We start from the raw sequence: 14,246 nt of genomic DNA, 5'->3' as shown, positions 1-14,246 counted from the left end.
GGGAGGCTGAGGCGGGAGGATCGCTCAAGGTCAGGAGTTTGAGACCAGCTTGAGTAAGAGTGAGAACTCATCTCTACTAAAAATAGAAAGAAATTAGCCAGATGACTAAAAATATATAGAAAAAATTAGCCGGGCATGGTGGCGCAGGCCTGTAGTCCCAGCTACTCGGGAGGCTGAGGCAGGAGGATGGCTTGAGCCCAGGAGTTGGAGGTTGCTGTGAGCTAGGCTGACGCTGCAGCACTCTAGCCCGGGCAACAGAGTAAGACTCTGTCTCAAAAAAAAGAAAAAAAAATTGGGTCTATCTGCAGTAGCAATTTAGCACGCCATGATGAACCTAGGAGAAACAGAGGCATAGTGAAAAGCACCTGGACTGAAATCACTCTGTGCCGGTTGTTCATCTGTTGGCTCTCAGCTCCAGTCCTGACCTTCTCTGCACGCCTTGTTTCATAGGGGCGGGAAGCTTACAACTGCATTTCACGAAGTCCCTTGCCAGCTGTCTTCTAGAAAGAATTTGCTAATTGGGAAACTGGAGACAGGAAAGAGAGAAAGGAAAGGAAAGGGAGGCGGAGCGCCAATCGCAGGAGCAGCGGCAGCCCCGGCGGCCGTGGCAGGCTCTGGAGGCACCAGTGCCACCTACAGCTGCATGGGCAGAAGCGCGTCCCCCTGGCCCCCAGAGCAGCAGGCCGCGACTCCTGCAGCTCACCACCAAGTGTGGACGTCGCGCCTGGCTCCACGGTGGTTCCAGCTCCACCGTCTCTCTCTTCCTCCTGCCATTCTTCCCCCTGCTTTGTGGCCAGTTGCCTGCACCCTGTCCCTCTCTGCCGCTGTCCCCAACCTTTTTGGCACCAGGGACCGGTTCCATGGAAGACGATTTTTCCACGGACGAGGGGCGGCGGAGCTCGGGTGTTCATGTGCCACCGGGTTCCTGGCCCGCCTGGCGCAGGGGTGGGGACAGCAGCCGCTTGGGACGAAATGTCCGCGTGGCTTCGCTTTCCTTAACTGGACGCCAACTGACACGCAAACTCCCTTCCTGCCTGCTGATTACCTGCAGGCTTTCTAACGTTTCTGAGCTCTGAGTGTTTCACCTGTTAAAAGATAAGAGCAATAACTGCTTTTGCTTCATTAACATAATATTCATGTCATCCAAACAAAAATGATTATGGAGACTTGTAATTTAGAGATACATGATGATATTTTTTTATGAATCTTGGTTCAGTTTGCTCTTATTGGTCACATCCTTCTCATTCTAAACCTTCAGGAGCCTCTTGAATGTTTCTAAATCTTGACCCAGTCACGTATGTTGGTTATTTCTTCCTTTGAAAAAGATTAATCTAACCAACAGGGAGAGCTGTTCCTTTCTATCTGCGAGGATAACTGTATTTCTTATTTGACGGCAAAGCTTCGGTTGTTTCAACGCTGCCTGTTGGGGACTGTCACCAATGAACCAACCAGCCTGACTCCCTGTGGCCATGCAGAACGGACTCAGTGCCAGTGATGGGCGTGGGCACTGAGCACGTGGTAGACAGACAAAGAGTGTCCTCAACATCCCACATTAAAGTTTCTTGACTTGTCCTCAACTTGCTCTCAGCTCTCTCTCCCTCTAGTCCTCCCCGGGTATTTCTGGGAAGGGCTGGCTTTTTATTTCATGTTAGCTCCCTCTCTAGGAAGGTGACTTTGCATTGCGACCTGCAGTGCATTTACTGTATCATAGCTTTTAACATGCTCTGGGAGCAAGAAAAAAATATCCTCGAGGTAGTAGTCCAGATAGCCTTTTTGGTGTTTTGGCAGGACAATTCTTTGTCGTGGGGCCTGTCCTGTGCACTGTAGTACGGTCAGCATCATTGCACACAGGGTGCCATTTGGCTCCCCAAGCAGTGACAAGTGAACGTGAGAACCACCCCAAAAATGAGGCCCAGCTGAGAACCACTATTTTAGGGCTTATGGATATTGTATCAGTCAGGGTTCTCTAGAGGAATGGAACTGATAGGATGTGCATATGTGGGGGGACGTGTGTGTATTTGCACACACATGTATATATAAAAAATAAGGAATTGGTTCGCACAAGGCCAGCAAGCCCAAAATCTGCAGGGTGGGGCCGCAGGCTGGAACCCCAGGAGAGCCAGCGTTTCAGTTTGGATCCAAGGCTGAGTGCTGTGGAGTCAGCGAGAGCTGGCGTTGCAGATGAAGCCCAAAGGCAGTGGCTGAGGGTTCTGTTGCCAAGGGGAGGCTGGTCTTTTTGATTTAGTCAGATCTTCAACTGATTGGGTAAGGCCCACCCACACTATGGAGGGCAATCTGCTTTACTCAAAGTCTACCTATTTAAATGTGAATCTCAGCCGGGCGCGGTGGCTCACGCCTGTAATCCTAGCTCTCTGGGAGGCTGAGGCGGGCGGATTGCTCAAGGTCAGGAGTTCAAAACCAGCCTGAGCAAGAGCGAGACCCCGTCTCTACTATAAATAGAAAGAAATTAATTGGCCAGCTAATATATATATAAAAAATTAGCTGGGCATGGTGGCGCATGCCTGTAGTCCCAGCTACTTGGGAGGCTGAGGCAGGAGGATTGCTTGAGCCCAGGAGATTGAGGTTGCTGTGAGCTAGGCTGATGCCACGGCACTCACTCTAGCCTGGGTAACAAAGTGAGACTCTGTCTCAAAAAAAAAATTAAAAAAAATAAAAAAAATAAATAAATAAATGTGAATCTCATTTTTAAAACACTCTTAAACACCTAGAGTAACCTCTGACCAAACATCTCTGCACCTGTGGCCTGGCCGAGTTGACACATAAAAGTAACCACCACGGATACGCAGTGATCAAATAGTAGAACAAATATTTCACATTAGAGAAAGAAGAATGAGAAAGGAGTTCGAGATTGAATGTTGAAAATGAAAGGAGGGAAACGACAGAGGAGAGGAGGAATAAAGAAGAGGAAGGGAGGCGGGCTGGGAAGTTTCCTCTGGGTTTATGTTTCTGGCGGGTGTCTTCGCTATGCCAGGAGGCGGCGCCTTCGGGACCCACTGCCCACATGCACGCCAGGCTGTCCCCGCTGCTCCCAGCCCTCGCCGGAGCACAGGGGGCTGCGGAGCTGGCACCAGGGACTCGTTTAGTGGCCAGTCCTTGCTCTGGGGCTCCCCACGGGCCTGACCATGACTTTCTGAGAACTGCAGTCTGAGGCCCTTTCTACCCAGCTCCCTTCCCATCTCTTTCTCTCCCTCCCCAGACTCCACTTGCTCTGGACTGGATAGTGTCCCCCAGAACTCAGGTCTGCCTGGGACCTCCGAATGGGACCTTGTTTGGAAATGGGGTCTTTGCAGATGGGATGAATTAAGGTGAGGTCACACTGGGCTAGCGTGGAGCCTAAGTCCAGTGACCGGCGTCCTCATGAGAAGTCCAGGTGAAGACGCGGAGAGGAGGCACTGCGTGCAGATGGACACAGAGATTAAAGTGACGTGTCTCCAAGCCAAGGAGCACCCAGGACTGCCGGGGACCAGCAGAAGCTGGGAGGGAGACGTGGAAGAGATTCTTCCTCCAGGCTCCAAAGGAACCAATCTGACCGGCGCCTGGATTTCGGACTTCTGACTTCCAGAACTGTGAGACCAGAAACTTCTGTTTCTTGTAGCCATCCGGTCTGTGGTGCTGTGTGAGGCAGCCCCGGGGCACCAGTGCACGGCTCCGTGTGGTGGCCTGACACCCTCCCCATCTACACCGTCCTCTCCTCTGTCCTTCATAGACATTCCCACCAATAAATCTCCTGCCCCTCCGGTTCCATCTCGGCATCTACTTCCCAGGAGACGCAAATGGCCACATCCCTACAATAAAGCATTGGCCCAGTTTTCAGCGTTCAATCGAAAGTTCCAGAGAGGGTCTTTACCATTGATGCGACAACAGGTGTTGAGCTGCTGCTCCTCTCCCGACCGTGCTGAGTGGAAGCAGTGTAAAGATGAACAAGACGTGGACTCTCCCCTCAGTGCTCTCTCTGTCTAATTAGAAAAGGGCTTCGTCTTGAGGAATATATGAAGAAAACAATTTAAATCTCAATACAGTGGCAACAACGTCGTAATCGAGATAAGCAAAGCACGTTAAGGCAACGCAGAGGCTGAGACTCTTAGCGGCAGACGGTCCCCTGACCCAGATGGGAGCCACAAGAAACCTAGGCAGAAAAGGAAAATCTGATGCTGAGACTGGAAAACGAAAAGGAGTTGGCCAGACAGAGCCTAGGTGAGGGGCATTCTCGGCAGAAGGCAAGCAGGTAGGAAGGCAGATATATAATTTACAAGACTAAAATGAAGCAGATCGTCAGCATCCTTCACCTTGGGAGAGAGACAACACGGCCAAACAGCTTCTTGGAATGGCCGTGGAATCGTGCTGAGCGGAGCATACAATGCAGAGTTTGCACTATTGCCTACACTTCCCCCACCGCCTGCTCCTTGCCCAGCGAGACTCGGTCCTAGTTTTGCCTGGGATTGGACAGACCCTGTCTAAAGTTGGGATTAGACATAACAGACACGCACCTGGAGATCTGAGGAATCCAGCAGAAATCTGCTTATAATCGCCAGGGATGTCACATCCCAGCGCGGAACAAAACTCAGTGTGAATCGGCAGCATCGAAATGAGCCTGTGAAATAAGTAAAAAGGAAATTATGTGTTTCTTAAAGACATACCTCGCACTTGTTTGGAAGGTGTTTGGAAGCGAAAGTTAAGGTCCCTTCAATAAAGAAAAATATATCATCTGAACATTCTGATGTAAAGTAAATTACCAAATATTGTTATGAGCATCAGGCACTTTGTCGAAACTGTCTAGTAACACTGTAACACCGAGTGTGCAGTTGGCGGGGCGGTAGGGAAGGGAGGGGTCCTGGAAAAACGGAACGAGTGACAGAATGGAACGAGGACATCAGAGCTGTGGCTCACACCTGTTATCCTAACACTCTGGGAGGCCGAGGTTGGAGGATTGCTTGAGGTCAGGAGTTCGAAACCAGCCTGAGCAAGAGCGAGATCCGTCTCTACTATAAATAAATTAATTGGCCAACTAATATATACAGAAAAATTAGCTGGGCGTGGTGGTGCACGCCTGTAGTCCGGGCTACCTGGGAGGTTGAGGCAGGAGGATTGCTTGAGCCCAGGAGTTTGAGGTTGCTGTGAGCGAGGCTGACACCATGGCACTCACTCTAGCCTGGGCAACAAAGTGAGACTCTGTCAAAAGAAAAGAAAAGAAAAGAAAAGAAAAGAAAAGAAAAGAAAAGAAAAGAAAAGAAAAGAAAAGAAAAGAAAAGAAAAGAGAAAGGAAAGAGGGCTCATCTTGGGAAATTCTGCTTCTCCCTTCACACACACAAAAAAATTTAAGAAAAAAATTACTGAAATAGCAACCAAATAGATACTATTAATAAAACCCTGAACAGAGGGGTCTAGAAAGACAGGACATCTGGTGCACAGGCTGTTCCCGATGTCTGCCTCCCTGGCTGGGCTGGCCTGCCCCTTCCCGCGGACCCTGCACTCCTCTCGGGACAACATGCAGCCAACAGAACTTTAAACGTGCGTGCACAGCCAATTCGTGCGTGTGTTCTCGGACCGCAGCCTCCCCCAGGCCGGCTCTAAGCGCCGGCATCTTTCACCGGTCTCAGGAATGGCAGGGAGCGGGAGATCGGGCAGGGACGGCAGGGACAGAGCTGGTCAGCTGCAGAGACGCTCGAGCAGCGGGCCCTCTGCCGGGCCGATCCTGGGAGCACTGAGCAGCGAGTCCCAGAGGCTGGTGAGGGCGGGGAGGCGGGGAGGGGGCAGGAGAGAGACAGAGAGACAGACATTCCTTGCTGAAGGCGCCTGAGAACGCAGGAGGCAACACAAGTCCCACTCCAGGGGTAGGGCAGGGGCCGTCCCGGGCCGCGGGCGGGCCAGGGCAGGGCGAGGGGCTCCCGGGCTGCAGCGGCTCCAGCGCGCCCACTGGGCGGGCGCCGGGCCCACCACCTTTCCACCTTCCTCTCCCCCAGTCCCGCCTCCGCGGGGGAGACAATTGTCCCCGAGTGCCCCGCCCCGGGCATCAGGGCGCGCTAGAACGCGGGGAAACTGAGCAGAAATGTTGGGAAGGTGCTAGAAAGCAAACTTCAGGTTGGAACTCGTGGCGGGGCTGATTTCTTCTCCCACCCTGCGGAGTTCCTGGCACGAAGCGTGCTCGGTGCTCGCCGGGCGCGGGACAGGGGCGGAGGGAGGCGAAGGAGCGCCCCTCCACCGCCACAGGCCGGCGGCGCCCGGGACCACCCGGCTCGGCTCCCGAGGGCGGCGTGGCCGCAGGACCGGCCGCTCTCCATTCGCCGGGCGCGTGGGCGTCCCCGCGGGCGGCACCTGAGCCGCACGCCCGCTGACACGCCCCGCGGGCGGCGGGGAGGAGGGACCGGGTTTCGCTTCCTCGCCGGGAGGCAGCCGCGCCGCTCCTCTGCCACAGCCGGCCGCCCTCCGCCTCCGCCGGCACGGATGGGCAAAGCGGAGCGCGCGGAGCGGAGCATGGGCACCCGGGATCCCGCAGACCTGTGGGGCAGGCCCGCCGGGGACGCCGAGCTGCTCCGGGACTTGGGGTAAGAGCGCGGGCTCCTCTCGGCGCGCCTCGGGTGGACGCGGCCCCACTCCCGCCCGCGGGCCCCCCACTCCCGCAGGGCCCCCCACTCCGGCCCGCGGGGCCCCCACTCCCGCCCCGCGGGGCCCCCACTCCCGCCCGCAGGCCCCCCACTCCCACCCCGCGGGGCCCCCACTCCCGCCCCGCGGGGCCCCCACTCCCCCCCGCGGGGCCCCCCACTCCCGCCCGCGGGACCCCCACTCCCGCCCGCAGGCCCCCCACTCCCACCCCGCGGGGCCCCCACTCCCGCCCGCGGGACCCCCACTCCCCCCCGCGGGGCCCCCCACTCCCGCCCGCGGGACCCCCACTCCCGCCCCGCGGGACCCCCACTCCCGCCCGCGGGCCCCACTCGGGCTGGCTGTGATCAAGGGCGTCTCCCCCCACCTGCCACCCTGTCCACTTTTCCCCTGGGTCTGTCGGGGATCTTCCGGGCTGGGGCGCTTCCCACCGTAAGAGTCTGTATTATTTCCCAGATGTGAAATAGGCAGGTGAGACAAGGGGATGGAAATCAGACACTGGGCACCCTTTGAGAACAGGGACAGGATTAGGAGGTGGCAGGTGGCCGCTTGCTGTTCTTGATGTTGCTCTGGTTGATGGGTCGATGCGCTGTTGGAGAGGTTTGGGCACCGGCTCGGGGACAGTCAGAGGACTGCGTTGCAGTGAGATAAATAGAAAGCCTCCCCTGCAGTAGGGGACAGGGACTTTTTCAGAAACGGAGAATGAGGAAGTTTCTGCAGCAATCTTGCTGCTGTGTGTTGGTGAGCTCTTGTGTGCGCACGTGCGACGGGCAGCCTCGGGCCTTTAAACACCAGCGATCCAACAGGAGGATGAAATTTCTGCCCCCAACAGGTAGTTTAGGTAGATGGGGTCCCTGGAGTTCTGTCTTTAAGAACGGACCCAGATGAGGCAACTCATCAGGGCGCAGTTAATAAAAGAAGTGAGTATTACACAAGACGGGGTAGGGGATTTCCTGGAGAAACTGAACCTTCCTCCTAAAGCACTGGGAGCATCCGAGGAGGGGGTTGACACCTGGGGGTGCGGAGAGGGGAAACCCTTACTTTCTGTCTGGGTAAATAGCTCTGAGTCTTCCCAGCACAAATGGCACAGGAGCGGGCGTGCAAACAAGCCCCAGACAAGTTTGAATGATTGTCACCTGCCAACTAGTCTCGCCTCCTCAATTAATTGGCAAAGCTGACTGTCCAGCCTGCCAAAGGCTCTGACCTTATGAAAAAAAAAAAGAGAGTTGAACTCTCTGTGTTAAGACTACAGAGACTGTATCTTTTTGTGTTGTATTGCTGCAATAGTCCTAAATAACTCCTGTTTTTAGATTTTAAAATTTTGGTCTCAGAATTTAACTCTGCGTTCATTTGGCAAATCAGTTGTAACACCTGGAATTTCCGATAAAGAAAACTCCCCTTATTAGGAAATCAGAGTTCCAGGCTCCTTCTGTCCTTCTAGACGGAATCCCCAAACAGGAGCGGTGACAGGCCCTTCTGTGAGCAAAACAGGTGTCACTGGGTTCGAGCACTGAAGCTGGATTTGGGGTTCTCACTTAGTGCCTTATGAATCATTGGCCAGTAATGCTTGGTGTGTGTTTTATCTGTAGTCTCAGCCCTTGGTAGTAGGAAACCCCAAAGGAGAAACAGACAGAGGAGATATTTAATTCTCATCTTTTAATTAAACAAACAATCCTTGAACCACACTCTGCGCTTGAGGACTGTGGGCACACACTTAGGTGACAGAGATGAACGGCACGACATCTCTGTGCCCTGCCATAATGCCAACAGCAGGAAGCAACTTTAGGTCAACCCCACAGGGGAATGGAACCGAGTCTTTCCTCTCTGTGCAATGAATAGTCATTCAATACAAAATGCCAAGTCTAACACGCGCGTGCACACACACGCATGCATGGCGCATATGTGTACAGACTTCTCTATTTCAGAAGGCCTGGAAGTTTATTGAACATGTGAGGATGATTTCTGTAACAATGGGCAACCTGCAGTTACCTGGGGGAACTGCTCAGCCTTCCCTGCTGTGGGTTACAACAACCCGAGGAGTTTTTAAAAAACTCCTGGTGCCCAAAGCCACATACCTGACAAGTGACTTCAGGGTTTCTGGGGGTGAGTGTGCTCTTTTTCAACCCTCTGAGTGATTCCAACGTGAGCCTGAGCTTGAGACCCACTGCACAGAATATATATCCACCAAAAGCATTGAGTCAGTGTGCCCTTATTTTTCATTTTAAGTCTGCTGGGTGTGTACCTGCATCTTAAGGCCACCAAATCATTGTTGGCATTTTGTTTGTTGGTTTGGGGGCATTTTGGTTAGCAATTTTATTAAGGTATATTTTACATACCATCAAACTACCCATTTCAAGTGTACAGTTCAATAGTTTTTAGTAACTTTAAAGAGTGATATAACCATATCATAAATCTGATTAGAACATTTTCATTTTTTGGTTTTTTTTGAGATCACACAGTGAGAAAAACATTTTCATCCCCCCAAGAATAACCCTCGGGAGAGGGTTTCTGATTTCGAATATTTGCCTAATTCTTTGGTATAAATACTCTCATCATAGCCAATTTCAAGCTGCCAAAACTTTAACATCCAGCTTGCAAAATTGAACATTTAATAATCAGCTTAAGCCAGTGCCTGCCCCTGCAGTATGCCACTGGTACACTTTTTATAAGTAATAATTTCAGAAATCTTTACAATGACGTGTTGCCTCTGTCAGAATACTGAATACGAATGAAAACTTTTCTCTGAACCTTGAGCCCAGAACTTCTGATGAATTCAGTTTTTAAAAAGCTCAATAAGAACAAAATGATGGAATGTAATTAATAGATAAAAAGTGGCTGATTTAATGACTTAATTTTAAAGTTATTTTTTAATAACTTATTCAAATAGTTAAATTCTTATGTTTATATTTTTGGTAGATACAAACAGATAATTTAGGGGTTAAATTACAGAGACATTGTAAGTTTTTGTTCTTGGGTCCCTGTTTTTCTCCAGGCTCGGGATGTGTAAATCCTATAAACAGAGCCCTGGGTCACTTCTCGTTCTAGGACATGGGCCACTTGCTCAGAGCACAGCTTTATTGTTTTCTAAGGTGCCTGAATCAAGCAACTCGGATGCATTTGGGTGTCTCATTTATAAGCAACAGTCTAAAATCATTTATTTTCTTTCATTCTAAAGGCATGAATGTGCCCAAAAGCAAAGGAGAAAATAAACAAAACCATCTTCAATTGTTGCTCAGCTCCACTTAGCCTGGGTGTTGTTGATGGGGGAGGGGGAGGGGTGTTGAGGGAGGAAGGGGGAGGAGAGGAGGAAGGAGGAGGAGAGAATGATGGGGGAGGAGAGAATGATGGGGGAGGAGAGAATGATGGAGGAGGAGAGAATGATGGGGGAGGAGAGAATGATGGGGGAGGAGAGAATGATGGGGGAGGAGAGAATGATGGGGGAGGAGAGAATGATGGGGGAGGAGAGAATGATGGGGGAGGAGAGAATGATGGGGGAGGAGAGAATGATGGTGGAGGAGAGAATGATGGGGGAGGAGAGAATGATGGGGAGGAGAGAATGATGGTGGAGGAGAGAATGATGGTGGAGGAGAGAATGATGGGGGAGGAGAGAATGATGGGGGAGGAGAGAATGATGGGGGAGGAGAGAATGATGGGGGAGGAGAGAATGATGGTGGAGGAGAGAATGATGGAGGAGGAGAGAATGATGGGGGAGGAGAGAATGATGGGGGAGGAGAGAATGATGGGGGAGGAGAGAATGATGGGGGAGGAGAGAATGATGGGGGAGGAGAGAATGATGGGGGAGGAGAGAATGATGGGGGAGGAGAGAATGATGGGGGAGGAGAGAATGATGGTGGAGGAGAGAATGATGGGGGAGGAGAGAATGATGGGGGAGGAGAGAATGATGGGGGAGGAGAGAATGATGGGGGAGGAGAGAATGATGGGGGAGGAGAGAATGATGGGCGAGGGGGAGGAGAGAATGATGGGCGAGAGACAGGGGGACCAGGACAGTCTGCTGCTTTCTGAATGAAGCCATGGGGAAACAAAATAAGGAATAAACATTAGAGACATCACCCAAGTAATAAACTGGCATAGAACTACTAGTTAGTTAATTATTTAAAATTCCAGCAATTCTTTGGTTGTAATAAAGGATCCTACAAGATAATGTGGGAATAGTATAGTTATATATAACCATAGATACAAAAGGGATACTGTCAAATAAAAACATTTCAGGATATTTTAAAATTAAATATTCAAATGATCTAGTTAGACCTAATCCAGAGTGAAAAATATAATCAATATACTTTCCCAGATCTCAAATTTTATAAGAAAGTCCCAGTGTTTGGCTGGGTTGGCCAAGGCCAGGAAACTAGATTCTAAGCTCTGGATATTTAAATAAATACAAATTTCTTCATTTCTCTGCCCTTTAATTTTCCACATATAAGAGAAGGTTAGAGGAGATCAGGGATCAGCAATTTTTTTCTAATGAAGGTCCAGGTGACACATATTTTAGGCTTTGCTGGCCTTCCGGTCTCTGCCACGAGACTGCTCACATCTGCCCGTGCTGTGCAAAAATGACCGGAGAGCACAGAACCAGATGTCTGTGACAGTGCCCACGAACTTTATTTGTGGGTGCTGAAATGCAAATTTCATGTAACTTTCATGAGTCACAAAATACTCTTCTTCTTTTTTCCCCAACCATTTCCGAGTGTGAAACCACGCTCGGCTCTCGGTGGGTACCGACACAGGTGGCTGGCAGGTGTTGGCCCTCTGGTAGGGGTGCCGCCCACGGAGTAAACGACACTAAGCAGGACATTGCAAGGCAGACAGTTTGCAGACGCTGTCTCTGGTCTCCAGAAGGCATTCGCGTCCCAACTTTACACTGGAGGAGACTCAAGAGCAGAGAGATGGGATTGCTGAAGTCCCAGGGCGTCTGGGTCGGAAGCCCATGCTTGTTTCATAACCCAGGCTGCTTCTCTATTGGGTGCTCAGTGTTCGCTGAGACTACCCACTGAGCCAGCACCCTGCCAGTCACATGCATACTCATTTAGCCTTCACAGGGACACTTTCAAAACAATGTCATCCTGCTCATTTCATAGATGCAGAATGACTCCAAATAAGTTAAGTGCTGGGTCCAGGTCCAAGTCACAGAGCTCGTAAGTGGCGGAGCTGAGACATGCCTGGGGCTCACCCTGAGCTGCTGCCCTTTGCTCGTCACACTGTGCCAATTCGGCAGAGCCGGGTGATCAGAGGTTTGCATCCTAATAATGGCGATCAGTCGTTATTGGATGCTTAGCCTGTGCCAGGCACTGTTTGCAGCCCTTTGCGTGTATGAGTTTATTCAGTTCACACATAGCAGTGAGGCGGGTACTATTACTAGTGTCACCCCGTTTACAGATGAGAAAAGGACAGAGCCATAATCACGTGCCCCAGATGACATTCCAGGAAACCTTCAAATCCAGGAGTTTTGCTCCAGAGCCTTCATGCTTGACCTGTCATGCAACTTCCTAATTTTCATCAAACTTCTGTCTTCTTGTCATACTAGCACAACTTACTAGTGCTAGTGGCAAACTGAGAGAAGAAAAGAGAGCTCTGTGATTTCCACAACCAACAAAGTTTACTGCGAAAGACGTCATGCCTTCTGCTCCCCACACAACGCACAGGGCGCACGGCCAGGCCGGCGTCCTGGTCACAGAGGTGCGACGCGAGGCGGAGCGGGCGCTTGCGGGTCCCCGTGCTGTGCACAGCGCTGCAGTCGCGGACTGGCGCGGAAGGCGGGCTCCTGCGGTCGCGCGGGGTGCGACTGTGGCAGCGCCATCGCTCGGCCCAAGTGAGTTTCCCCCCGTCGCTGTGCTTTCCTGTTCCTCTTTCAGGTGACTTCGTTCGCCCCCCAGTGATGGCCCAGCTCCTCCATGTTGGGTGGAGTCACCTGTTCATTCACTCGCTCTGCCGTGTGGTCAGTCACAGGTCCGCCCGGTGCTCGGTGACGTCGGGCTGGCAGCGCGGGGGAGGCCGTGCCAAGGGAGGAGCGGCTGTGCGGGACGGGGCGTGCAGAAATGGGGCGTGCAGGGACGCGGCGTGCGGGACGGGGCGTGCAGGGGACGCAGAGTGCTGGGCGGGCGTGCGGGGGACAGGGCGTGCGGAGGACAGGCGTGCGGGACGGGGCGTGCAGGGGCGGGGCGTGCGGGGGACGCAGAGTGCGGGGCGGGCGTGCGGGGGACAGGCGTGCAGGATGGGGCGTGCGGGGACGCGGCGTGCGGGGACGGAGCATGCGTGGGCACGCAGTCGGGACGCAGCGTCGCGTGCGCTGAGGGCTGTCGCCGTGTCGCCGTGTGCCAGCTGCGTGTGGCAGGAAGGGAGGGACAGCTGGACAGGAAAGATGGCCCTGGGGCCGGTAGGGGTTTTGCTAGTCAAAGTGGGGAAAAGCGACATTTCACACAGGGAACGTGGCACGAAGGTGGCAATGCCCAGGACTCGGAAAACACAGAGCCCGCGCGCACGCGGACGCGCCCGGCCTCGGGCCCAGCGGCGGCTCTCCCCGTCCGCCCGGCCGGGTCTGGCCGCCGCCCGCGGCCCGTCTGCGGGACGCTTCCCCGCCGCCTCTCCCGCCCGCGTCCCAGAGCGTGGCCCTCGTCACGGCCGGACACGTGCGGCTCCTGCTCCCCGCGTGCACCTGCGCGAACCGGCGCCGCCCGCGCGGCCGTCCCGCGTGTCCCGTCCCGCCACCTCCTCCCGCTTCACTCCGCCCGCGCGGCCGTCCCGCGTGTCCCGTCCCGCCACCTCCTCCCGCTCCACTCCGCCCGCGCGGCCGTCCCGCGTGTCCCCGTCCCTCCACCTCCTCCCGCTCCACTCCGCCCGCGCGGCCGTCCCGCGTGTCCCCGTCCCGCCACCTCCTCCGGCTCCACTCCGCCCGCGCGGCCGTCCCCCGTGTCCCGTCCCGCCACCTCCTCCCGCTTCACTCCGCCCGCGCGGCCATCCCGCGTGTCCCCGTCCCGCCACCTCCTCCGGCTCCACTCCGCCCGCGCGGCCGTCCCGCGTGTCCCGTCCCGCCACCTCCTCCCGCTCCACTCCGCCCGCGCGGCCGTCCCGCGTGTCCCCGTCCCGCCACCTCCTCCTGCTCCACTCCGCCCGCGCGGCCGTCCCGCGTGTCCCGTCCCGCCACCTCCTCCCGCTTCACTCCGCCCGCGCGGCCATCCCGCGTGTCCCCGTCCCGCCACCTCCTCCCGCTCCACTCCGCCCGCGCGGCCGTCCCGCGTGTCCCGTCCCGCCACCTCCTCCCGCTCCACTCCGCCCGCGCGGCCGTCCCGCGTGTCCCCGTCCCGCCACCTCCTCCCGCTCCACTCCGCCCACGCGGGCATCCCGCCTGTCCCAGTCCCGCCACCTCCTCCCGCTCCACTCCGCCCGCGCGGCCGTCCCGCGTGTCCCGTCCCGCCACCTCCTCCCGCTCCACTCCGCCCGCGCGGCCGTCCCGCGTGTCCCCGTCCCGCCACCTCCTCCGGCTCCACTCCGCCCGCGCGGCCGTCCCGCGTGTCCCGTCCCGCCACCTCCTCCCGCTTCACTCCGCCCGCGCGGCCATCCCGCGTGTCCCCGTCCCGCCACCTCCTCCCGCTCCACTCCGCCCGCGCGGCCGT

At 54.8% G+C, this 14,246-nt stretch overlaps 1 protein-coding gene across 3 annotated transcripts in view; it reads left to right on the top strand.

Annotated features, from left to right (window-relative positions):
• Positions 1–6,360: 6,360 nt before the first annotated feature.
• Positions 6,361–14,246, top strand: part of DAPP1 (dual adaptor of phosphotyrosine and 3-phosphoinositides 1) — a 48,225-nt gene continuing 40,339 nt past the window's right edge. For 2 of the 3 annotated variants that reach the window (XM_012738404.2, XM_012738403.2), the window contains exon 1: positions 6,362–6,563. In XM_012738404.2, coding sequence (XP_012593858.2) covers positions 6,463–6,563 — 101 coding nt within the window. In that variant the 5' untranslated portion in view covers positions 6,362–6,462. Of the gene's footprint in view, positions 6,564–14,246 lie in introns of all 3 variants that reach the window. The other variant, XM_075998772.1, reaches the window with a different exon arrangement.

Source organism: Microcebus murinus, chromosome 29, assembly GCF_040939455.1.
Source record: "Microcebus murinus isolate Inina chromosome 29, M.murinus_Inina_mat1.0, whole genome shotgun sequence".
NCBI lineage: Eukaryota > Metazoa > Chordata > Mammalia > Primates > Cheirogaleidae > Microcebus > Microcebus murinus.
This window is presented reverse-complemented; position numbering and strand designations above follow the sequence as displayed.